The sequence below is a fragment of the Peromyscus maniculatus genome, chromosome 15, assembly GCF_049852395.1.
Source record: "Peromyscus maniculatus bairdii isolate BWxNUB_F1_BW_parent chromosome 15, HU_Pman_BW_mat_3.1, whole genome shotgun sequence".
Classification (NCBI taxonomy): Eukaryota; Metazoa; Chordata; class Mammalia; order Rodentia; family Cricetidae; genus Peromyscus; species Peromyscus maniculatus.
The window spans coordinates 74,207,239-74,233,854 of NC_134866.1; the positions used below are offsets into that span (position 1 = coordinate 74,207,239).

The 26,616-nt window shown below is 46.6% G+C and overlaps 1 protein-coding gene across 1 annotated transcript; it reads right to left on the reverse strand.

Annotated features, from left to right (window-relative positions):
- Positions 1 to 12,879: 12,879 nt before the first annotated feature.
- Positions 12,880 to 25,727, reverse strand: F2rl1 (F2R like trypsin receptor 1). Its single transcript, XM_016004200.3, has 2 exons — positions 25,456 to 25,727; positions 12,880 to 15,567 (listed from the first exon to the last, which is right to left on the reverse strand). Exons 1-2 carry the CDS (start codon positions 25,535 to 25,537, stop codon positions 14,462 to 14,464), a joined length of 1,188 nt encoding a protein of 395 aa, XP_015859686.1. The 5' UTR covers positions 25,538 to 25,727; the 3' UTR covers positions 12,880 to 14,461.
- Positions 25,728 to 26,616: the final 889 nt, after the last annotated feature.

Here is a 26,616-nt window from a genome sequence, read left to right on the forward strand (position 1 = left end):
ATGTTGGAACCCTTGTTCCTATCAACAGTAGCTAGCAAGTTGGAACTGGTCCTGATTGCTCCATTTTTCTATCCAGAACAGGCTTGACCCCTCCAACTTCTAGTTAGATAAAGACTTCCAAAGGTCTCATGTTTAAAATTAGCTAGGCAACTAGCAGGCAAAACCAAAGAAGGAAGAAATTCCTAGGGTTTCACCAAGTTAAATTGTGTCGTGACTTGTTTTTGTTGTTTCTGAAAGTGTTGGGTAAGACATTCCTGAAGAAGGCCATTAGAGACAAACATGTAAGGGCTGGCGAGATGGCTCAGCAGGTGAAGGCGCTTGCTGCCAAGCCTGACAACATGAATCCAGTCCTGAAGACCAACATGGTGGGAGGAGAGAACCCACTCCTGCAGGCTGTCCTCTGACCCCCCACACGTGCCGATGTACACACAAATACGTAAAGGGGCTGGAGAAATTGCTCAACGGTGAAGAACAATGGTTGCTCTTGCAAAAGACCAGAGTCCCCAACACCCACATGGCAGATCACAATTGTCTGTAACTCCAGTTCCAGGGGCTCCAATGCCCACTTTGGGCCTCTGAGGACACTAGGCATGCCTGTGGTATACACACACACACACACACACACACACACACACACACACACACGCGCGCGCGCACACACACACGCGCGCACGCGCGCGCGCGCACGTATGTATGTGTATATATGTATGTGTATACATATATATACATATGTATATATATGTGTGTATGTAGATATATACATATATATCCAGACAAAAGCATTCATATACATATTTTTTAATCCTTTAAAAATAACTAATGTGTTTAAAAAAAAAAAGTGGACCTAGGAACACTCACCTACAGGATGCCCAAGAGGAAGCATGCCCAGATCACAGCCAGCCTCACACCATTGGGCTGCGTCTGACACTCTTCCCTCTCCTTCCCGAAGCCTCCGTTCTCGTGGCCTCTGTGACCTCTTCCTATGATGGTTTCCCTCCAACCTCTGTAGTTCATCTGTGTTCTCTCTTACGTAGGAGTCCGACATCCGGGCCTTCTGCATTGTTCTGCGGCCAGCTCTTCGAAGTTCATCTACTTGATGGTTTTCCTCACAAAGTTTACAGTGCCGCTTTCCATCCCTCCGGATCCCTGAGCTAAGGGTCCTAAGTGTCGCCAGTACTGCTGCCTGTCTGCCTGCTTGGAACAGTGTGCCACAGCAGCGTGTCTCAGAGCCCAGCCCTTGCCTACCTTGGTCTTCTGTTCACACCCAAGAAGGGAAATGGGTTTGTGGGTGGCTTTTATTGTCTTCTCTTTGGACTTGAATCCGTTCTGATTGCATAAACTTACAAGGACAGTCATTAGCTCCCACTTCATCATTCCATGGTTCCCACAATGTCACCAGAGTCACAAGGTCTTTTTCTTTCCTCCTCTCACCGTTAGTACGCTGCTGTCTTCTCTGACTTGTCCCTTGGTGGTCACAGTGTGGCTGCCACAAGCCTGGGCATCACATACGTAGGCTGTCTCTGTGTGTTTCTGGGGAGTATTCTGAGAATTCCAAGTATCTCTCAAGTTTCTTGGAAATTTTCCAAAAGTCATTCCTGCATTAGGCCAGATTGACAGAATATTAGTTCCTGAATGGTATCATACTGGCCTCCTCCCCTGTGATTTTTTTTTTAATATTTATATTTAATTTTGTGATGTGTACATGAGTGTTTGCCTGCAATCATGTGTACTCTGTGTGTGCCTGATACCTTTGAAGGTCAGAAGAGGGCACCGGATCTCTGGCACTGGAGTTTCAGACAGCTCTGATTTCTGTGTGGGTGCTGGGAACCAAAGCCCAGTCCTCTGCAAGAGCAGCAAGTACTCTTAGCTGCTCATCCATCTTGCTATAAATCCTTTCCTTATGGGGGGAGGGTTGAAAATGGACTTTTTTCATACAATATATTCTAACTATGATTTCCCCTTTCCCAAGACCTCCCAGATCCTCCCCACGTACCCACCCACCCCCCACTCAAATCCACACTTTCTTTCCCTTATTAGAAAGCAAACAGGCCGGGCGGTGGTGGTGCACGCCTTTAATCCCAGCACTCGGGAGGCAGAGGCAGGCGGATCTCTGTGAGTTCGAGGCCAGCCTGGGCTACCAAGTGAGTTCCAGGAAAGGCGCAAAGCTATACAGAGAAGCCCTGTCTCGAAAAACCAAAAAAAAAAAAAAAAAAAAAAAAAGAAAGCAAACAGGCATCTAAAAAAATTATATTACTAAAATAAGATAAAATAAAAACAAACCATAATAGGATGAAAAAAAAAAAGGAGCCAAAGAAAAGAAACATATAGACACAGAGACCCATACATTCACACACACAGAAATCCCATAAAAACACAAAATTGGAAACTGCAGTACATAATTGAAAGAAAACTCAACGGTATTTTTGTCTGGACATTTTTTTTTTCCTACCCTTAGAGGTCCCTGTGAGTCCTTAAGCAGCTGTGCTTGGGGAAATGACACAATGCTGTTTGACAGGCACCTCCTCCAGGGACAGGCATTTGAACACCCTTCCCTGTCCAGGAAGTTCTGGGGAAAAGGTCTTTCGGGGCTTTGTGTTGGGAAGAGTCCTGACTTGCTGGATGTGGTCATTCTATGGCCTGGAAAGCTCAAACCCTTGCAGCAGGGGTCCTGCCCAGACTTTACCAACAGAGTCACATAGGCACCATTCACAGGTACGGCGCCTGCTCACATACACAGGTGAAATGCAGGGAAACAATTGCTCTCCGTTCACTTTTATTTGATTACATTCGGTAGGGGTGTGAATTCAGAGAACAGTCTACAGGGTAAATGGCAGGCATCTGACTCTGCTTTAGGGTAGGAGAAGCAAAAGGCAGGAGGGGACTGTGGTAAGTCGGGGAGTTCCTGACCTTTCAAGGGGTCAGATCCAGGTTATTGTTTCCAGATAGAAATACCATTATATGATTCAAAGATTCTAAAGCTTCTGGTTTAGGAAAGGCCAAAAAACTTAACTTTTGAGAAATTCACACACACACACACACACACACAGAACACAGCAGGAACACAGGAACAGCTCAACCTAATAATAGAGCTGAATCAAATCTAGCCAGCTTGTGACCATGTTTCCTAAAAAAAAGGGGGAAGTGGGGAGCCAGGTGGTAGCACACACCTTTAATCCCAGCACTCAGAAGGTAGAGGCAGGCGGATCTCTGTGAGTTCGAGGCCAGCCTGGTCTACAGAGTGAGATCCAGGACAATCAGGACTACACAGAGAAACCTGGTCTTGGGAGAAATAAGAAAGGCAGAGATTTGGAGAGATGACTCAGTGGTTAAGAGCACCACTATCACAATGTTTTGCGCCAATTTTATAAACTTTACAGTGCAATATGTGTTCCTTTTCTGAGGCAAACCAAAGGTATATTTCTCAAGGTTCTGCTGCTAACAGCAGCGTTGATGGAGGATTTTTTATACATTTGTAATAGATAGAAATAAACCAGAAAGAAAGAAGAAAAAAAAAGTGGTGGAGGAAAAGGTGAACACTGCAAGAATACTCAAAAGGGCTGAGAGTTGCCAATGCAACTATGCTTTGCATAGTAAATGGAATAGAACAGCTCTGAACTATAGCTTACTTTTCCTGGTTTGGTCTGACAGAATAATTGAATGCTTTTGTACAAAAATCAGAGCCTTAAAAACAAGGATTTGGTGAAATTGTAAAATGGTGTGCCACTTTGGCAAAACAGTTTGGTGGTTGGTCAAAATGCAAAACACTGTTACTCTGTTACTCAACAATTCTACCCTTAGGAATAAATCCTCAAACTACTGAAAATGTGCACCTATGAAACATGTACATGAAAGTTTACAGCAGTGTGTTGCTAATAGTAAAAAAGTTAAAACAACTCAAATAGCTATCAAATACTGGAGAGAAATAAAATGTGGTTTATTCATACAATAGAATATTATTAAGACATAAAAATGAATGAGAAACTGACAGATTAAATGACTTTGGTGAACCTTCATAATTTCATTTGTAGATCTTTCCATTTCTAATTTATAAATACATTTGGGGTTATAAATTATAAATGTACTGCCTCCTGTCAACATTGCATACTTCTATTTGATGATTTCTGTGTCAAACATTATATGGAAATGTTTCCAAGTATTTTCTGTATTAACTGAGAATGAATAGAACAAAATAAATTGCCTGTGATGGAAAAAAAAAAAAAAAAAAAAAAAAAAAGAGCACCTGCCACTCTTGTAGAGGATCTAGGTTCAGTTCCCAGCACCCACACAGCAGCTCCCAACTGTCTGAAACTCCAGTTCCAAGAGATCCAGCACCCTTTTAGGGCCTCCACAGGTGCTGCATGCAGGAGGCGCACAGATAATGCACACAGACAAAGCACTTGTACAAATAAAATAATAATAAGTTATGAAGATTTCATTTAGGTGTCTGTGTATGTGCACATGTATGCCTGCAGAAGCCGGAAGAGGATGAGAGAGAGCCTTGGAGCTGGAGTTACAGGTGTTTGTGCACCCCTTGATGTGGGCGCTGGGAACTGAACTCTGGTGAGCAAGCTCCTGTGACCACTGAGCTGTCCTTCCAAACCCAGAGCTTCTTGGGGCGTCTTTATATTAACTCACGCCTCACTTTGAGGTCCTGTCCTTAGTTCCCTTCCCCTCCTTCTTCTCCTATGAAAATTATATATATATAATTTTTTATATCCTTATATACCACTTTACATCCCTTCCAGGACAGAACAGATTCTCAGCTGGCCCCAGGGGCATCTCCATATTAGACAGCCCGTCAGCATCTCAAACTCCAAGTCGTACCAACCCACACTTACTCTGGCCCTGGCTTCTCTCCTGGGGACTCACCAAGCCTGGTACTTAAGGCCAGGCCACAGTGTCAGGACTGAACTGTATACGGTAGGAGTTCTGCACTCAGGCCCGAGGCCCCTCTGCTCCCCCTTGCACCCTCCCCCACAGCTGCAGGAAGCTCTCCTCTCTTCCCACCCTCACTCAGGGCAGGCTTTGTTCCAGGGGGACCTGAGCCCCACCTGGCACCTCCGTCCAGCTCTGATTCTGTCATTGCCTCCCGCCTACGCCCTGCTGCTGCTGGGAACACTCCATTCCCAGTTCATGTGCGAGTGAGTTCCGGTGTACCCCGGCACCCTCCTCGGTGTTCCTCACCTGATACAGCGCTGGGCTAGACAAAAACCATACTGAATGCACACAAAAGGGCCCAACTCCGCTGGAGATGGTGCAAATACTATTTCTTCATTTCCCCCCTGAAAAAATCATAAGAACCATTGGCCCCGTTTTGAAGATCACAAGACCACAGAGACCACATGTGGCTTTGCCTGGTCACACAAGGTACAGTGAGGATTTGAGCCCAAGAATCCTGGTGCCAGAGAACTTGCTGTTCACCACTGTGGAGGGAAGGTATCAGTCCCCGGGAGTCATTTCCTGGGAGACTCTGTGCCCAATGCCCTCCTACAGTATTTACTCAGGATTTATAGGCTATAGGTCATAAAGTAGAGCACTTCCTGCTTTTGCTATCTATAAGGAACAAGCATGCTTTTGGCCCCTGAGGGTGACCTGTGCTTCTCCCAGCCAGGGCTCCTGGTTCTCTCAGGCTACCTGCAGGGAAAAGGCAGGCTAATGGCTGCCCCCAGGGGTGGAGATAAGAGCTAGCCCTTACTTCACCCCAGCTTTCAGGGAAAGTTCTTTTGTGGAAGATTGCTGCTTTTTATAGTGGTTGAAACTTGTAAGAGAGACTGGGGATTGGGGAATGGCAGGCAAGGCCAGAGGAGAATAGCCAAAGGCTTTCTCTCTGAAGGTGACCTTACCTGGGAAATAGAAAGGGAGGGAACAATGGAGAGAGACAGAGACAGAGACAGAGAGACAGAGAGACAGAGAGGTGGGGGTAGGGGGAAACGCAGCTTAGAGCAGGAGGTCCCGTGGTGTCCTGGCCTCTATAGTTCACTTTGCTGATAACATCCCAATTTCATTGGCCTCCATTTCACCAGAGAAAATCAATTTTCTGTCCAGGGCAAAGGACTCAAAACAGTCTATAAGTGGGTGTTTGGTGTCCTAAACCATAGAATGATAAATGTGCTGAGCGCATGCGTGCATGCGTGCATGTGTGTATGATTTAACAGACCCAGAAGGCACTTTTGAAGAGAGGCATTGGTGCTCAGACAGTGTGATGCAGACCTGTAACCCCGGCTGGTGGAAGGATGAAGCAGGAGAGAGACCTGGGATACACAGTGAGGTCCAGCTTTACATCAAGATCCTGCCTAAGGGGTGGCCATATATCAGGGACAAGAAGGCACATGTGAAGTGCCCACATTTCCAGCTCCTGTGTGTCTGCATGGTGAATCCTGTCTGGTGTACAGTCAGCCTGAGGCCCTGTTTGTCCCTGTCTCCCGGTGCTACACTACAATCTCCACGCAGTGGCCACAGAGGACAGTAAGAGATAAGAATTTCAGCACTCCATAAGTGGTCAATGGAGAGCTGGCTGTACGCCTGGAGTTCCTGGTCAGCCAGGCTTGCATGGCCTGCGGGATGCTTTTCCATTGTCCAGTTCTAGATGCAATCAGCAAGTTCCAGACGGTGGGAAAACCTACACACACACACACACACACACACACAGCCTGGTTGTGTCAACAAGTGAGTTACAGGAGGAGAAAAGAGTATGACCTCAGTTGTAGAGAATTGACAACATGACGTGGGAGCCATGGGTTTTGGTTTGAAAAGTTAAAAACAAACATCTCCTATGACATCTGATATGGGTGTAGATCTGGAGGTGGACAGACTCTTGTTATTAAGGGACTTGGGTTGTATCACTGAGGTGAGGGATATGGAGACATGGAGCCTCCCTTGCAATTCTAATTCCGCATGGCATCAAAATTCTCCACCATGCAGTGTCTTTAAAAAGGAAAACAAGAATTCCAGTTTCAGCAAGGAGAAACATCCCAGGAATAAACACCGCCATTTCCCGGGACTGCTGCGCTGCAGTCCTCTGGAAACCACAAGCTCTGATAGATACATCAGCTGGATTTGAAACAAAGTCTCCCTCTACACAAAGCTCTGGTTAGAGGGCAAGCAGGTCTGTCATCTGTCTAAGAGCTGTGGCGGTTACTGCTAGTTTAGTGAAAGAAAGCAAACCACGTTAACTCTGGGTCCAGATCTTATACTCACAGCACCCCATGACGTGGTTGAGGCCCTTGAGGATCACCAGAACACTGCTGTCCAGTGACGCTGTGACCCAGTAGCAGGCCTTACTCTGGCCCACCCTCGAGTCCAGTTTGAGGAACTCACAGCCATCGATTCGGCTACCCTCTGGCCTGGCGATGCAGATACTTGTCCATGACTATCAAGAGATGAAAGATGAAACCAGGTACATGGGAGCTGCTATAGTTACAGAAAAGATTTGAGCCCAAGCCTGGTACCTCACCCCAGACAGCAGAACTGATTGATCTGACCCAGGTTCTCGGATGGGGAGAAGGAAAGTCCACCACCGTATTCACAGACTGTCAGTTGGTATGCTTTTACTACAGGGCATGTCCACAGTACGATCTATAGAGAATGAGGGTTTCCCACTACTGGGAAAAGAATATTTCAAAACCTTGGCCCTCCGAGATACTTCTGGCTTCCCCTACAAATTGTTGTCCTCCACTGCGGAGCTGCGGACCTGGCTGCCAGATAAACAGCCCTAAGACTAGTGATGACTGTTCTTATTTTGATGACACATCACCCCTGGTGCTGCCATGGTAAAGAAGAAACAGACAGCTCAAACCCACCGGTTGATAGAGGACATCAGAGAGAAAGATCATTCTCCCAGAAACAGCTGGCAGGACTCTGGTAACTGACCTTCACCAAGCTACTCATCTGGGGTCCACAAAACTTTCTGAGTTGCTCAGGCCAAGGTATGCTATACCTAGACCAGACAGCCTAGTGCGTGATGTCTCAGCCAGATGCCAGGTTTGTGCTCAAGTGAATCCAAAACAGAAACCCTTTACCCAGGAAGGGCTCCAAATGAGACCAACAGCCCAGTGAACTCTGGGAAAACTGACTTCACCAAGATCCAGCCTGCTGGGGGAAAATAAAACACTTGCTAGTTTTTATAGATATCTATATATCTATGAGTAGAAGCATTCCCCATCCAGACTGAAACTGCTCATATAGTAGCTAAAGGGCTCCTCCAGGAACTGGCCTCCTTATTTGAACTTCCCCTAGCAATGGAGTCTGACAATGGCCTCGCTTTCATAGCTCAAACCCCTCAATAAACAGTCAAAGCTTTAGGTATAAATTGAAAACTCCATTGTGCATATAGACCTCAGAGTTCCGGACAAGTAGAAAGAATAAACAGGACATAAAAGGAACTCTAACAAAACTCTCCATAGAGCCCAGCAAAGGATGGATAAGCTTCCCTCCTTGGCCTTGCTTTGGCCTGCTGCACCCCATGGAAGGAGGGATTTACCTACCCCAGGAGATTATGTTTGGAAGACCTCCCCCACCGCTTCCCAGGCTCAGAGACCAGCAGTTGTCAGAACTCTCCAGCCATTCCTTTCTCAAGTCACTACTGGCCGTCCAGTTCCCCATACAGGCTCTTCATTAAACTATCTGACAGATCCAGCCCACCTCTGAGTCCACCACCAGGTTCCCCTTCTTCCAGTCCAGTGATAGCATCTACGTCTAGGTCGAGCGAGTAGCCATAGGGTGATGAATCTAACCTGAAGAGGACCTTCAAGGTTATTCCCTCTACTCCTATGGTGATGATGATAGTTGGCATCACACCATGGATCCACCACACCCAGGTCAAGAAAGCGGAAGCCACAGTGCCACTGCCAAATGGACTGTCTCGGGACTATGGACCCATCGAAGTTAAGGTTTCATTGTGCCCAGGGTCCTTCTACTCTCTGCCCCTCTGCCTCCTCCTGACTCTTGTGTTTTGCACTATGGGTATGAAGACAGGGTCACGGTCCCAGCCCCACTGCCCTCAGGCCTGGACCTGGGAACTAAGAAAGACAGACACAGGAAAGGTGTTAGCTAGTGTGACTACAGACCGGCAACACACATCCATGTTGACCTTTACTTGCTGATGCCCTCTGGAAGTGTCTGATTGTATGGAGAAAAGGAACGACATGGGAGCTTATCCTTTGAGATAGGAATACAGAGCTCACAATTCTATGCATGCCCTGCAGCTGGGCCCCCTGATTGCCAGAAACAAGGGAACTTCCACTGCAAAATAACTGGGGTGTCCTGAAAATTTTCTTTAGAAGGTTCTGGCCTTGGGGAAACAGGAAAAACCTGGGAAAACAGACTCTATGCCACAGAAGGGGACCCGGGGGATAGAGTAGATCATTTCCAGCCAAAAGTCACCCAGGATCGCTGGTTGTGCTTTGACGGCCCACCCCTGTACTACAAAGGGATAGGAACTAACTAACCAGACTATCACTCCATTGGCCAACGAAACTCACTGTGACTGGGGGCAGCCCAAATGAATGTTAGAGGACTAATAAGAGGCTAAACTTGCCTAACATCCAAAACTTTTAGCCTAGGCACTTCCCGTTATTCTGATGCCTGCTACTCTGCCTCATGGGTTAATTCATATGGATAACAAGAATATTACTGGGCCTCTGAGACTATTTGGTGGACATGTATTAATGGTCTGACTAAAGGTGCCTCTTCTGAGGCTTTCCAAACTAAGTAGACAGGTTGACCAGGACCTAGAGGTATTAAAAGTTTCTGTTTCTGAATTAAAATAATAGATTCTCTTGCAGAAATGGTCTACAAAAGTGGAGAGGCTTAGACATCTCGTGAGATAAAGAAAACTATGTATGGCTTTGGGAAAAACCTGTTGTTCCTGTGCTAATTGGTCAGGGGTAATCAGAGAACATCTTGCCATGGTTGGAGAAATAATGGATGCCAGTCTCGGTTCTTTTGATCCCCTCATCTAACTACTCTGCTGTCAGCACTGGCTGATTTTTTTAATTCTCGTTCTGATTAGATTAACAGGAGAGGCCCTGCATCTTAAACCAAAACAGGATGAATCCACTATTTGACTCACTCACTAAGCCAAGTGGAGAATGTAACAGGGCCCCAGACCTGAATGCAACTGACTCTGTGATGGAAATGTCATTCAGGCTGTAAAACTCAGCACATACACAGCACCACCTGCCAAAAATGAAAGCAAAGACCTAATCCATCAAAGTCTGTAGTTCTGGGAATGTCTCTAAATGTACTAACTTTGCTTTTTAGCTTCTGTAGTTCTGTTTCTGGCTACCTGTCCTTGTTAACTGAAGTATGCCAACCCAAGATACGGATTTTGTGCTTAGAAACTCATCCTGAGAAAATCTTGGGGCTTCACTGGGATCCCGAACACCCAGTATAGCCATCATCCAGCCAATAAAGACTTTCTATAGGCTTTTCCCAGGTGGCTTCTGAAAGAGTTCCAAACACAAGACGGGCTAAAACTGTTTTCCCAGGGCTAGCTGCCTAAAGCCTCATAGAAACTACAGTTAAACTTTTTACAGACTAAGTCACTCGCCCCAGGCTACAAGGGAAAGCTGAGTGAGAGACTTGACCTAATGCTGAGCATTAAGCCCTGGTCTGAAGGCAAACTGGCCAGGGTCCCAGGCTAACCTGGACTCTCAGGGGCCAGCTAGAGTGCTGCAACCATCTCCCTATCCTTCACAGAAAAAACGGCAGAGAACCTTCTGCTGGGCAGTGGTGGCGCACGCCTTTAGTCCCAGCACTCAGGAGGCAGAGCCAGGTGGATCTCTGTGAGTTCAAGGCCTGCCTGGTCTACAGAGCGAGTTCCAGGACAGGCTCTAAAGCTACACAGAGAAACCCTGTCTGGGAGGGGGGGAAATAACATTTAAAGTTTTAAAGGTCAAGTCCAAAATTGGGAAAAGGGACTTGCCCCCCCCCCCCAAAAAAAAAGAAAGAAAAAATGTCTTTTGCTTTGAGGTTTGGGGGAAATTCCCCTAACCATCCACTGCCTTGACGAGCCCTGAAACACCCCAGCTATTCCAGAGGTTAGCCCTTCTTTTCAATATTCATGTACTGGCTGAGAATATCAACCTCATAACTAAGCTGATGCTCAGGTAGGAGTCCTGACTTAATCTTCTGCAGTTAATAATGTGGTGATGCTGTCGTGTTTGTGGGACAAATGAACCACTCACATTGCTGCTGGGTGATTTGTCCGCAGCTCTGGAGGAGCCCGCAGGCTCTGTCTGTGGTGTTTGCAGAAGGTGTCCCACACCTCTGGACAGAGCTAAACTCTTTCCAGTAAAAAAAAAAAAAAAAAAAAAAAAAAAAAACAGACCTGGAAATAATCCAGATTTGCCAACAGGGAGAGACATGAGTAGCTCAGACCCAAACCACAGAAGCCTTTCCACTTCCCTCATTAATAGCATTTCTTAAGTGTGCACCCAGTGACCCCACTTCATAAAGAAATATGTAACGGCCATCTCTGGGAAGTCTCAAGGCTTGGGTAACGTGAAGGATCTTGAGTCCCAACCTCTAGGGATTTTTCTCCCCTTTAGACCTGGGATTCAGGGGAGCACTGGATACCTGTCTTCCACTCGGATAGACTCTAGAACTTCTTTCTTTCTTTCTTTCTTTCTTTCTTTCTTTCTTTCTTTCTTTCTTTCTTTCTTTCTTTCTTTTTTTATTTATTTTTATTTTTATTTATTTATTTATTTATTTTGAGGCAGGGTTTCTCTGTGTAGTCCTAGCCGTTAAGGCACTCTCTTTGTAGACCAGGCAGGCCTCGAACTCACAGAGATCTGCCTGCCTCTGCCTCCCGAGTGCTGGGATTAAAGGGGTGTGCCACCACCGCCCGGCTAGACCTTTACTTCTAAAGGACAACCAAGCTCTCCAGTTAACTTGAGGGCTAACAGGAACTACCCTTGACTCTAATATATTCTAGTCCTTTCCAGAGCCTCCCAAAGGGTTAAAGTTTCCAATATAAAGTTGTAATCACTGAAGTATGCATGCAGATGAGGCTATAACCCCAGGGCTTATGAAATCTTGATAACCAGGAAATTAAGTACAACTTTGAAACTCCTGCTACAGGTAACGAAAATAACACAAAGAAATGCCCAGGAAAAGCACTTCAGTCATGTCACCTTTGCATTCTGGCCCTAACAGCAAGACAAGTCCACATTCGCGTCCAGATGAAGGGCCCCTCTTAGTAAATGAACCAGGGAGTACAAAATGTTCATTCTCAGTTCCGACTCAGATCCTTCATACAAATCGGATGGTACAGAGCTGCCCACAAAAGCAGAGATGGCCACATCCAAGGTGCTCGAGGCATGGCACCTTCTAACTCCAACCAAGGGTCTAACTCAAGACCACAGGCTTCCAACCAGGGGCTTCCAAGCTACCCCTCAAGGGCAAAAGAACTGAAACTTCCTAGTGCACACCTTTGATCTCAGCACTTGGTGGGTAGAGGTTGCTTTAAGCAGATCTGTGAGTTTAAGGGGCCAACCTGGTTACATAGCAAGTTCCATGGCTATATAAAGAAACCTTGCCTCAATAAAAGTAAAGTGAATCTCAGTGACGTCTATACACAGATGTACAATGCAATAATGTTGAAATAGCCAAAAAGAAAAAAAAAAATAACATGGGATAGTATAATTCAAGGGGCCACCCAGTAGGGAAATGACTACACACACACACACACACACACACACACACACACACACACTCACTCACTCACATATATATGGACTATTAAAGGGTCTATAATCTTTAAAATTGGAGGTCAAGTTATAGAAAAACAATTATTTTTTAGATTATTATAAAATTATTATAAGAAAAAAATAAAATATATTAATTAATGAAAAGTAGGCACTGCAGAGCAACAAGAACTATACTTTTTATGTTTATTTAAGAAAATAGTGAGACCAGGTTTAGATCCCAGGGTTGTGTTAAAAAAAAAGTGGGCAGTGGTGGCCTTTAATCCCAGCACTTAGGAGGCAGAGGCAGGTGGCCTGGTCTACAGAGTGAATTCTAGGACAGCCAGGGCTGCACAGAGAAATCCTCTCTCAAAAGAACAAAAACAATTGTAAAAAGAAAAGATATTTCTGTGTGTGTGAGGCAGGGTTTTCCCTTCTTCTCCTTCCTTCAGGCAAATAAACACACAAGTTGGAGGAAGTTGTTTTTTTTTTTTAAAAAGAGTCCATGTATTGTTTATAAGCCAGTCACACACCATAGGAGTTCTTAAAGCCACAAGTCCAGGCAGTCTGTAACGTAGGTCTGGAGTCGTGAATCTCTGCAACAGCTGTAGCGTCTGGTCGGTGCTCTTTTCCAAACAGATGTGCAGAATTTAATTCCATAACAGTTGAACAAAACCGACAATAAATATTCCAACAACAGTTTTTAAAAAATACTAAACGGTACCTGAAAGCAGACAGGGGGCTATTTGGTGGGGGGGGGGAATACCGGGGGAGGGGGCGGACAGGAGGGAGAGGGGGGTGTGGGGGAGGGAATATGATGGAGCAGTAGGGGAACTGACGCTATAACGATCCATTATCATGAAAAAGTCTTAAGTTTGCACACTACAGTTTAAAAAAGTAACTTAAAAAAAAGCCACTAAGTGGTAAATGTTATTTGCAGTTGGCAAAATACTCCATTATCCACACTGATATAAGTAAAAAAAATTATACAAAATTTATATTTACAGGTTTAAGATCCTCATTCTCTTTTTCTTGACTAACAGGCATACAAAACTACAAAGGAGTAATAAAGGAACCGAAAATTCCAATAAACCAATAGGCAAATTTCATAATAAACGACCATAAAGAGGTCCAAAACATTGCTATTGATATTTCTTTTCAAACATTACTGTCCTGGTGGGCGGCAGCAGTGTTCCGCTCCCCGGTTCTGTGCATGTAGACATCACTGAGGTTTGTAGAGTGGCTGCCTCGTAAGCAGAGCTCTGGTTATTGAAGCTGAGGGGCCTGCACACTGAACAAGATCCCCAGGGGTTCTGAGGAAATGGTGCAAGAATGTAACCACTGGGCATTTGGATTCTACTGTCCAATGCAAGCTCACTGTTGCAGGTTAGAATTCCGGACAGGAACTTCATTCACAGCTCATCTCACCCGAAAAGTCAATCAACTAGACTGAAGCTTACGAGGGCCTCAGGTCCTGACAAAGCTGTGATGGAACCCCAGATGCAGAAGAAATCATTTCAGCTAGAAACTTAGTCTTCTTGCCAGGTGTAGCTTTTGTAAGCACTGGATTTCTGCCTTCTTCTCTCATCACTTCCACAAAATATGTGTCTCTCAGTTCGTTCAGTCTCGGGGACATCAGAGCAGAATACTGATACTGACGTCCATGCTTGTGATCAGTGCTGAGACCAGCTTGGTTAGAAAATGACAGCCCCGTGTCTTTGCATCCCCACCCCTGGCACACACAATCTAGCAGGCTTGACATCCTCAGGTACCGCTCAGTAGGAAGTTTTAACACTGGTTGAGCTTGAAGAGTAAGAGCTGGATTTCCTGGAGAACTTGTTGGAGGTGAGGGATACTTGCATGCGCTTCACAGTGCGGACGCTTCGACAGAGGAGTGCGTTTTTGGCGTGATCCCTGAAATCTTGAGAAACAAAGTAATAGACAAAGGGGTCGATGCAGCTGTTGAGGGTCGACAGGCAGAGGGCGACCAGGTAGAGGGCATAGACGTGGCTCTGGCCCCGGCTTTTAATGAGGAAATAATGCACAACCAGCAGAAGGTTGCTGGGAGTAAAGCAGATGAAGTACATGGCCAGGACCGTGACAATGAGTCTGATCGCCCTTCGCCTTTTCTTCTCGGAGTGCTCATCCATGGCGGAGGAACGGAGCGTTTTGATCATGAGTACGTAGGCAGATGCGGTAAGTAAGGCTGGGAACAGAAAGACTCCGATGGCCAGGGAGAGGAAGTAATTGAACATGTCCCCCACCAGCACCTCCTCCGGCAGCACATCGTGACAGGTGGTGATGTTCAAGGCTGGAATGTAGATGGTCTGCTTCATGACATACAAGGGGATGGTGACCAGGAAAATCAGGACCCAGATCGCCAGGGAGACGCCAATGGCAATGTTTGCTTTCTTCCTGGGGTGTCCCATGGGGTTCACGATCACCCAGTACCTCTGCACACTGAGGCAGGTCATGAAGAGGATGGAGCAGTACATGTTGCCGTAGAAAAAGCCGATAAGCACCTTGCAAAGCGCATCCCCATACATCCAGTTGTTGCCGTGGAGGTGGTAGGCAATCTTCAGGGGGAACCAGATGACGGAGAGGAGGTCTGCCAAGGCCAGATTGGCCATGTAAATCACAGCAGGGTGCTTTTTCTTGGTCCGGAAAAGGAAGACCCAGAGGGCCATGCCATTGCTGGGCAAACCAATCACAAATACAATAGTGTAGATGACCGGAAGAAAGACAGTGGTCATCTTCCCAGTGAGGACAGATGTAGAGAACTCATCAATGGAGAAGCCCAGTTCTACTGTAACCCCTTTCCCAGAGACCGGAGGGGGAGTGGCCACTCGACCAATGAGACTTCTTCCTTTACCGTGGGTTCCTGTACAAAGAAGGCAGAACAGATTCGTTACCTAGGCAAATGGTCCAACAATAAGGCTGCTTTGCTTAAATGACAATTTCAGAGGAACACACACAGATGCTATTAGAGGATTGCGAATACTATTTTCTTTGAGTGATGGTACTGGGCAGGGCAGGTTGCCAGCAGTTGAAATCTAATTCTTATGCATGCTAGGCAAGTATTCTACCACTCACTAAGCTATATCTTCAGGCCCAGAGATGAGACTTTTTTTTTTCCAAACTGTGGGAGTTTGGGGTTGCATGTACAACACTGACTTCTGGGAATCTTAAGGCTGACAGTTTTTCAATTTATTCTTTAAAAATAGCTACACTCATTAGTTCTGTTATTTAACCACACATCCATCAGCAGTCTTTGATGGGTCAGTTAGTTTAAAAAAAAAAATCAGTCTACAATTATGTGGTAACTCTTTCAGTGGTTCTGAACCTTCCCAATGCTGTGACCCTTTAATACAGTTCTTCATATTGTGGTGACTCCCAACCATAAAATTTTCATTGCTACTTCATAACAGTAATTTTGCTGCTGTTAGGAATCATAATGTAAACATCTGATAGTGAAAGTCGTTCAACCCCTGAAGGGGTCAGGACCCACAGGTTGAGAGCCACTGTTCTAATGTGTAAGACAGAAGCCCTGCCTTGCTGCCAGCTGCTGTGGAACAATCCTTTTCTACACTATGAATATCTATTACTCTCATTTGCTAATGAGAAGCTGATTGGTAGATAGCTGGGCAGGATGAGTTCAAGCACCAGAGACAGACTAGGAGAATTCTCGGAGGAAGGACGTATTCAGAGAGTTGCCAGCAAGACAGCGAATGAGTTGGACACACAAAATGGGATAGAGGCAAAAGCCACTAGCCTCGGGGCAGCACATGAATTAATAAGAATGGGTTAAGTTGCAAGAGCTAGATAGTAATAAGCCTGAGCTATCGGCCAATCATTTACAATTAATAAAAGCCTCTGAGTGACTATTTGGGACTGGGTGATTGGGATAGGAAAACTCCAATTACAGCCAGCTGCCTCTGTTCTCATTTTATAGTGTCCATCTACCCTACTCTGGCCTTAGGCCAGAATCCAGCTTGGCTGTCAGCCACGCCCTATCCCAGAGACCAGCCTAGGGAGATTCCAGGACCATGGGGGCATCCCCTTGTCCACCCACAAAAAATACACTACTATAATGGGTAGGTATTTCCCACCTCTATGCTGCCTTTATATAAACACCCTCCCACGGAGCTCAGTTGGCAGACAAGTCTTTTAGTATCACTGTACCGATGATACAAGTGTGTTCTAGCTGTACTGCATGTAGCAGCAAGCTTAACTCAAGGTGCTTCCCCCATATTATGACTTGATCATTCAGAACCACAGATAAACCTGGGTGTGGGAGCACATGCCTGTAGTCATAGATACTTAAAAACCTTAAGTGGATGGATTGTTTTAGCTTAGGAATTTGAGACCAGCCTGGGTGGCAGAGTGAGATCTCATCGAAAGCAAAGCGAAACAGAAGCACACCCGCCAACAATGGCTGGCATATCCATCCTTCATCTTGCCCCAACCTGCATGCCCTCGTGGACCTGAAGGAGGAGGCGAAGACACTAAAGAACTTTAATGAGGAACCTGAGGCCCCTACCATGAGGAAACACCTGTGCACTGTTCATGGGCCGAGGAAGATAGCAGACCTCTCCTGACTTCTCCTAATTTCCTGTGTGCTCAGCTACCGCCTGATGCTCGGCCAGCTCCAGGCTCAGGTTCTCCAGGACTGCTCACTTGGGAAGGTTTCTGTAGGTAGGACTATCAGTGAAGGGGAGTGGAGGAGAATTGCAAGTTACAGAGACCCACAGTTCATTTTCACTTACTGTGGAAAAGTGAAGGTGCCCTGTGCCCTAAAGGAAGTTCATGTCCTAATGCCCCGTAGACAAGGAGCTTTGCCGCCCTAGTGAACAATCTTCAGAACATCATCCTGTATTATCCAGTCAGGCCCTTGATCCAATGACAACGGTCTTTTAAGAAGGATGGGGCTGAAGAGATGGCTCAGAGGTTGAGAGCACCGGGCTGCTCTTCTAGAGGACTCGGGTTCAGTTCCCAACACCTACATGGCAACTCACAACTGTCTGTGGCTCCGGTTCCAGGGGACTCAACACCCTCACACAGACATACACGCAGTCAAAATACCAATACACATAAAATAAAAAACTTAAAAAAAAAAAAAAAAGAGAGAGAGAGAGGCTGGGAGGTGTCTTTAATCTCAGCCCTCAGGAGGCAGAGGCAGGCGGATATCTGTGACTTCAAGACCAGCCTGGTCTACAAAGCGAGTTCCAGGAGAGCCAGGTCTGTTACAGAGAAACCCTGTTTCAAAAAATAAAAAATAAAAAAAGTCAGGAAGAAGTTCAGGAGAGAAACAGAAGCAAAGACCGGAAGAAAGTCATGGAACAAGCCAAGGAACATCGAAAGCGGCAGCGCCCACCCAGAAGCTGGAGATGGTATGGACAGGGTCTCTCCCTCAACTACGTTCATTCCAGACCTCTCCACTTCAGAGCCACGGCTCCTCTACCTGTCTCTACAGGACCTTGGACTGGAACAGTGAGTGCCCAAAGGCCACACATACAACCACAAAGAATTCCAGGAACATGGTGGCCATCATACAGGTGAGCACTAACTCATGGTGGGTCTGGTATTGCTGTATGCACTGTACACACGGAACTGTATCACATTCACAACAAACCAGACTATTACGTCCTCATTTTATCAATAGACAGACACTAAGGCACAAATCAGTAAGCTGAGTAAACGTCCCAGAATTGAGCAGTTACGTAGGGAGATTACACGTTAGCCTTAGTTGGCTCATTACTAGAAGACATAGTTTTGCTCACTATGCCCCACCACCCCCTAACTGATACTACATGTCGGAACCCATAGAGATCAACTACATGGACTCCACACACACACATATTTTCTCAAACAGAATATCTAAAATTTTTAATTTACCATATTAAAAGTCACCTTCTTTAAAACGAGCTCCTCCTTCACTAATTCACAGTCACCTGTATTAATGTCAACATGTTCTGCAAGCCATTCAGAGGTGTAAAAGAATCTTCCACAGCTGTCCAGAGGGTGGTGCATAGCACTGCAGGACCCCATGAGTAGCTCTGGGGACCCCACTCATCCATGAAGGCATCCAGGCCAGAAACAGCCCACCGGGCGCTGATTCAGTGGGTATAATAGTTACTTTTTTGTTGCTGTGATAAAACACCATGACCAAGGCAACTTATAGAAGGAAAAGTGTATTTAGGGATACGAAATCATCACGGTGGGGAGGCATGGCCGCAAGCTACGGGCATGGCGGCAGGAACCGGAATCTCAGAGCTCACATCTTCAAACACAAGCAGGAAGCAGGGAGGGAGCACTGAAAGCCGCGGAGACTTTTAATCACAAAGCCTGCCCCAAGGGACAGGCTTCCTCCAGCAACACCATACATCACACACCTCCCCAAACAGCGCCACCAACTGGGGATCGGCTTTTCAGATATCTGAGCCTATGGGGGACGTTCTCCTTCAAAGCACCACAGTGAGTTACCCGGAGCTGCTTCTGTGGGCAGTGGCTGAGACTTTAGAGTTCCTGTGGGCAGTGGTTGAGACTTTAGAGTTCTCCAATTTTCTCCAGTTCCCGGAGGAAGTTACATAATGTTCCCTAAAAGGGAGGGGCTCTGAGCCTAGACATTGCCTGTTTATCGCTACGAGGGTCACAACAAGAGATGATTAGACACTCTGAAGAAACCTTGCTGGAGTGGATGGATGCTGACCTCATCAGGGTCAGAGTACGCCTGGGCAGATGTAACCCAAGAGATAAGGAATGAGCAACTAGGGGCGGCAAGATGGCTGAGTGAGTAAAGGCGCTTGGTGCCACGCCTGCCAACTTGACTCCCAACCCCAGAACGCACATGATCGAGAGGAACAAGTCCCACAAGTTGTCTGCTGATCTCCCCATGTACCATGGCATGTTCACAGAGAGAGAGAGACAGAGAGACACAGAGACAGAGAGACTTATACCCAACCCATGTATTCCTCACTGTTGTGTCTGGCAATCAGCAATGGGACTCCCAGCATGGTTAGGTTCTGGTGAGGGCCCTCTTCCAGGCTGCAGGTGGCCAACTCTGGCTATGTCCTCACAAGTCGTAGTTTTCTTGTTGCTAGAATTGACAGCATTTAACTAAGGGAGGAGGAGGTGTTTATTTTGGCCCACAGCAGGAATGTGAGGCAGATCATCACATTTCATCTACAGGAAAGGAGCAGAAGAGGTAAACGCTGTGCTCTGCTTGCTTCTCCTGTTTGTTCTTATTTTCTTTTTATTTGTTTGTTTGTTTGTTTATTTGTTTATTTATTTATTATACAGTGTTCTGCCCTCATGTATGCAAGAGGACACCAGATCTCATTATAGATGGCTGTGAACCACCATGTGGTTGCTGGGAATTAAACTCAGGACCTTTGGAAGAACAGGCTGTGCTCTTAACCCCTGAGCCACCTCTCCAGCCCACTCCTCCTGTTTATTCAGGCTGGGGCTCCAGATCTTCCCTCCTCAACTGTACTGTTCTGAAAACACCCTCATAGACACACCCAGAGGTGTGTTTCTGTGGTGATTCTAATCTGGCCAAGCCAACAAAGACCAGGACAATACCCAAGAAAAAGGAAAACATGTCCACACAAAAACTTGTGCAGGACACTCAAAGCAGCATTATTCATGGTAGCCCTAAATAGAAACAACCCAAATGTCCATCAACACAAAAACTGATAAACAAAATGAGAAATGTCCACACAATGGAATGGTATTTAACAACGAATAGAAAGATGAGGTACTGAAGCCAGACATGGTAATGCATGCTTCTTGTCCCAGCGCTTGGCAAGCTGCTTCTTGCCAGTAATCAAATGTGCTCAAAATAGTTGCAGTGACCGTCACAATTCTGTGAGTATACCAAAAGCCACTGAACTCTCTTTAGACAGGCTAATTGTGTATCATGCAAATCATCCGGCATAGAGAACCTAGTAAAGTTATTAGAAGTAGCACAGAGAGACGGACTGGAAAGCGGCAAGGGCAGAAATGAAACACATCTAGCCAGGATTAGCAATTGCTGGCACTGAGTGGGTTCACTACTGAGGGCCTACAGCCTAAGGGTTAAACCGTCTCATGGAACCAAATGTGTAATAAATAAGGCAGTGAAATTCATGTAAAAAGAGACCCAAAAACCACATTAAATAAGAATGCTAAAATAAAAAGAGGAATAAGGAAAGATAACAAAAGAAATATGGCTTAGGCTAAAAGTAAATACTATCTAGGAAAAAAAAAGAGAGAGAGACGAGGAAGAAAACGTCATAGGAGGAGAAGGCAGAGCATTCTTAGATTATCCCAAAATCCAACCTAGAAATGCCATGCTAAGAGCTGGGGATGCACCCCAGTGGTGAAGTGTTCGCCTAGCATGGACAAGGCTTGATTCCCAGGTGTCTCCCCAACCCCCCCACCACACATACAAAGAGAGATGGGAGTCGCATCTTCCAACTCAGCACCAAAAAGTCTGAGACAGGAGATCATGAGTTCCAGGCAGGTCTGGGCTACACAGCAAGATCTTACAGCAACAACAACAACAAAACACAACAGCTGTTCACATCAAGCCATTCTGTGACACTGTTCAAAGGTCCCTCTGAAGCATGGGCTCTGCCCATTCTGCATTCTACGCTGGTATCCCAGAGTCTAGCTGTCAACCAGACTGGGTGTTTCAGAACTGAGCAGAGACTGTCAATGAACAGGAAGTGTGGCCACCTACTGTGTACCTGGCTCTGAGGACAGACTTATTTCTAGGGCTACAATCAACAGTTCCTGCCAAGCCTACGAAAACATACACCCACCACCGCTCAAGGCAACACCCGGCCCTCAAGATGGACAAGCAGGAAACAGGCCTGTAATCAGCTTCGTTCCTAATTCACCATATCCCTAGCCCTAAGAGGAGACACTCACCTCCCTACAGTTAATACACTGTCAACTGAAAACAAACAAACAAACAAACAAAAAACTGATAAAAATAATACGTTCTCATTTGCATAATAAGATTCTAATGCATATTTATTCGCAAAATCTTAAATCTCGGAAACTCACCACGCTATAAAAAATGTCTGTCTCCTTGAAGTGGAATGGCTGGGGAAGGCACTTTCACCTTCCTGTTTTAGGTTTTCTGCTGCACGGAATGCAAACTGATACAATTTTTTTTTTTTTCTTAAATTGATTTTTCAAGACAGGGTTTCTCTGTGTAGATTTGCGCCTTTCCTGGATCTCGCTCTGTAGACCAGGCTGGCCTCGAATTTACAAAGATCCTCCTGCCTCTGCCTCCTAAGTGCTGGGATTAAAGGCGTGTGCCACCACCGCCCGGCCTGATGCAATCTTTTTGAAAGTAATTTGGCAAACGTATCAAAAGTTAAAATGTGCTTGTCTTGTGAGCTGTGATTTACTTCAGGGTGTGACCTGCCTCACACTGACTGCTGTGGAGAACATTTGCTGAACCATTGTTTACCATTGTCTAACAAAAATGATCATCTGGGTATCAAAAGGGGACTAGGTGAATGCTTTATGAGAGCTATAAAGAATGGACAGAAGTCTGTCTTCTGACCACAAATAGATTTATTATCGAACACAAATAAACCACAGGACAGTTGCTGCGGGATGGTCCTTCTGTTGCTTAAAGGACTTCAGCTCGCAGTGGACATGGTGGCGATGCTTTGGCCCTTTCCCAAGCTCCTCACCCCAGAGTTCTTTTGCTACCAACTCTTGGGTGCACAGGCTGAAAAGGAAAAGATTTAGTTGCAGAGTATCCCTCCCTAGGTACACTTTTAGCAATCTTTGCAAACTGCCCCCCCCTCCGCACCCCAGGATGAACTGTTTTCCTCAACATTTGCCCAGATAATAAAACCATAAGAAAGTCAAATACAGACCTCGAGAGACATGAGCTTCCAAGGTTAATTAGTAACACAGGGAAGAAAAGGAGACGGACCCAAAGTCCCAGCTCCGCCTTCATCTCACAGTTCTCTCTAGGACAAGGCTTGGGAGACATCCCATGGGTCTGTTCACAAAACACAGATTTACAAAGATGCAGTCAGGCTTGCCCGTGCTGGTCTATAATCGCAGCTACTCAGGATGAGGAAGTAGAATCCAGAGTTCGAGGCCTACCTGGGTTACCTAGTGGATTCAGGGAGAGTTGGGGCACTTTAAGGAGACTTTGCCTCAAAATAAATTGTAAAATTAGGGCTGCAGTTCTACCTCGGTGGCAAACTGGTTTGCTAAATAATACACAGGAGGCCCTAGGTTTAGTACTTAATAAATGAAGGTGGGTGGGTGGGTGGGTGGGGGTTTGCATATGCCCATGTTTTAAAACCATTCAAAAAGGTATTACTGACCTTGACATAATAAAACCCCATACTTGTACAAGACTTTCTATTTTTGGGGAATATGTATTTTATGTATTTCACATGTACAAAAGCATAGGAAAGATATAAAACAAAAGGTTGGTAGTGGTTATTTTAAGTACCCATGTTTAGGATGGTTTTTGTTAAATTTCTCCTCTTTCTAGTTTTCCTCTACAGTGACCACATATTCCTCTCATAATTGAAAAAAAAAAAAAAAGAATGTTGTCAGAAGCTGGAGAGATGGCTCAACAGTTAAGAGCACTGATTGCTCTTCCAGAGGACCTAGGTTCAATTCCCAGCACTCACCGGCAGTTCCCAACTTTCAGTTCCAGTACATCCAACACCCTCACAAAGACATGAAAAACACCAATCACCAATGCACATCATTTTTTTAAAAAAATTAAACTAAAAAAATGTTGTCTGGGCATTGTGGTGCATGTAATCTCATTACTCAGGAGGCAGAGACAGGAGAATTGTTGCAAGTTCAAGGCCAATGTGGTCAACACAGAGAATTCCAGGCCAGCCAATGATACACAGTAAGCCTATCTCAAAGAAAGAGAAAGAAGAAAGGGGTACAAAACAAAACCCCACAAACAACAACAAAAACAAAACCCAACAAACAGAAAAGAACCAGTCAGTAAAACTGAAATGGACTGAGGGCCTCATGGGAAGTGTCTCAGGCCCTAGTTAGTGCAAAGCCCAGCATGACAAGAAATAAAAAAATAAATGTGGAGATGGAAGAGGGGGAGGAGGTAGTGATAGTGACTGTATTGGAGAGAAATTGACTTAAAAGCGACATTGTCAATTCAGTGCCCCTCCCCGCACCTGCAAAAATGGGGTTATTTTAGGTCGAGACCCCTTCCGTGAAGCAATCTTTTGGAGGTGGAGAAAATCGCATCCAATCTGCTCTTTAACAAATAAAAGAGCACACAGAAAGACCGGACCAGAGTGGCATGAGCAAAGACGTCCATTAACTTGCAGGAAACGCTTTCAAGGTGACCCGTGTCCGTAACCAAAATTAATTTTAATTGGGAGAAAAACTCCCTGTATGTAACGTCTCTGTTACTAGACTCTTCAGGAAAGTTACCGGCTACGGAGCGTAAGTATGCATAGAGAAAAACCAAGGTGGGATATTAAATAGCTCGGGTTAACAAGTAACCCGATTTTTTTTTTAAATTGTTAAATCAAGTTCACAGTATACGCCAGGAACCTCTCCCTTCCCAACCTCCTCACTTAAACAAAGGGAGCCAAATAATCAGGATATGTTTCCTATTCTGTGTGAATCATAAAAGTATTTAATCGGTTCCAACCACTTTTTTAAAAAAATTGCACACACTAACCTCTTGTCCCTGAATTTTAAATTTCTAACTTTAAATGACAGTCAAACGGAGAGATGCTAGACGCTCTTTAACGTCTTTCAAAGAGGGTTAAAAGCGAGAGATGACCTTTTACAGGACACCAGCAAGTTTAGCTGGGGAAATGAAAACGCCAGGTCTGGTTTTGCATCACAGTAGCCCTCCCGCCGGCTGTAAACACACCTACCCTACCCACCCCACCCCACAGACTACAGTGGCCTCCCTGGCTTCTAGAGGCGCCAGTTCGAGCTCACCTGGAGCAGCAGCACCCGCCCAACCCGGCGGCCGGGCGCAGAGTGGCACGGAAGCACCGCCCCGGACCGCTCTCTTACAGTTCTGTTCCCAGGGCAGCCTCAGCGCTAGACCTGGGTGGCCGCCAGTGTGTGCTCCGGGTGGCGGGAAGGTCTGGAAATCTGTAGGCCAGAACGTCACCTGGCCGAATATGGGGGTCCTGAAAGTTCCCCTTCTACCACCACGTGACAGCCGAACCTTCTGAGTTCCACACCCGACGCATCCATTGCCAGGAACTGCGGCCACGGGTGGGTCTTGAACGCGGTGGTGCGACCCCTAAAGAAAGGGTTCAATGGGTGGGCGCGAGTGCAAAACGCGAGTTGGGAACTTTCCAGGGCGCGGGCTCACCACTCACTCCACCTGGCCTTGTGCCATCAACTGGCTGTAACCCAGTAGGACCAGACCGGAGGTAGATCACAGGATGCGTGAAAAGCTCTTAAGGACTCAGTGTTGGCAAAGAAACGACCCGAGGGAAGGGAGCCTGAGTCTTCAGGGCACCCCAAAGACGCGGGCGCTCCTTCCTGGCCTCCCCGAACCACACCGACAGGTAGAAATTGGAAGTGCCCAGACCATGATTATCTCTAGCACGTCCTTGGGGGGGAACTTCCCGGGTGTCCCAGCTGATTGGTCAGGGACACCCACCCCTCCTCGCCCCCAAAGCCACTGAGAGAGAGTCTAGGGATGCGTGGGGAAGTGCGGGCCTGCCCCGCTTCCACCACGAACCGGGAGCGCTCCTCCGCCGCTCGAGCCCTCCCTGGGCAGGGTTCTCACCTTGAGAGGTCCGGTTGCAGGAGACCGAGGTCGCCAGCAGGATGACGCCTCCCAGGAGCCCCGCCACGCTCAGACCTCGCATCCTCGCAGCAGCCCAGACGTCGGGCGGACGGGGAATCCGCCACCACTGGTTCGAAACTCAGAGCCCCACTCGGAGGACCGGGTTCCCTTTGCCCTAACCCGAGCGGCGCTGTGCTTTCCCTGGCCGGGATTCGTTTCAGTGAAACCCGAGCCACTGGACGCACCTGCGGGAAGCCACGCCCCCATGAGGCCACGCCCCCTCCCAGCGTTTTACGCAAGCCCCACCCCGAGCCACCTGGCCCCGCAGCGCCTGCCCGCTGCTCCGCTGTGCTGGCCCGCGTCCACTTGGCTGCCAGAGTCGCCTGCGGGTGGGGCTGAACCGGTGAGGTGGCTACATTGGAATGCAAATGACAGGAAGGTTGGGACCCAGGGTTCTTAGAGCCTGGGCGATGTCCAAAGCTACCTTTAACCTTTAATTACTTCAGAGAAACGGTGAGGTCATCCTCGCTCACCCCTTGTGAATGTTAGAAAGTCTAAGTACCCTGCTTTTGTCTTTAGTAATCGGTGTGGAAGGCTTCGTGGTGTAATGGGCAGTGAGGGATCCGAAATGCAAAGGGGTTTTGTTAGTTGTTGGTTGTTTTGTTGATTCTTGTCTTGGTTCAGCTTTTTGCAAAAGCCCTCCCCCTCTCCCTCACCCACCTAACCTGGAACTTGTGGCTATTCTCCTGCCTCAACCTCCTCATTGACAGCCCGTGCCACCAGCGCAGCTGACAGTGAATTTTTGGCGAGCAGGGACAAGGCAGACTGCCGTGGACATCATCCAAAGGGGTAGGCAGGACTCAGCGCTCTAGAACCGGGTTTTCAGCTCACCTGTTGACCAGTGTTCTTGAGCAATCCTGGATGCGTGAGCTAGAGCGTGGAATGTGGATGCAACCTGCACTTGAGCACTAAATGCCAGAGGTTCAGTAATGCTAGCTTGTCTAATGCCCACAGCACCCTAGATGCCCACTCCATCTATCTTCCCATTTTACAGAACAGGAAACGGATCTTAGAAAGTTTGTTGCCTCCAGTTACACAGTTCATAAGCACCGTTTGTAAACTGTTCTTCACCTTCAGGCTCAAGTCGATGACTGCCATGTT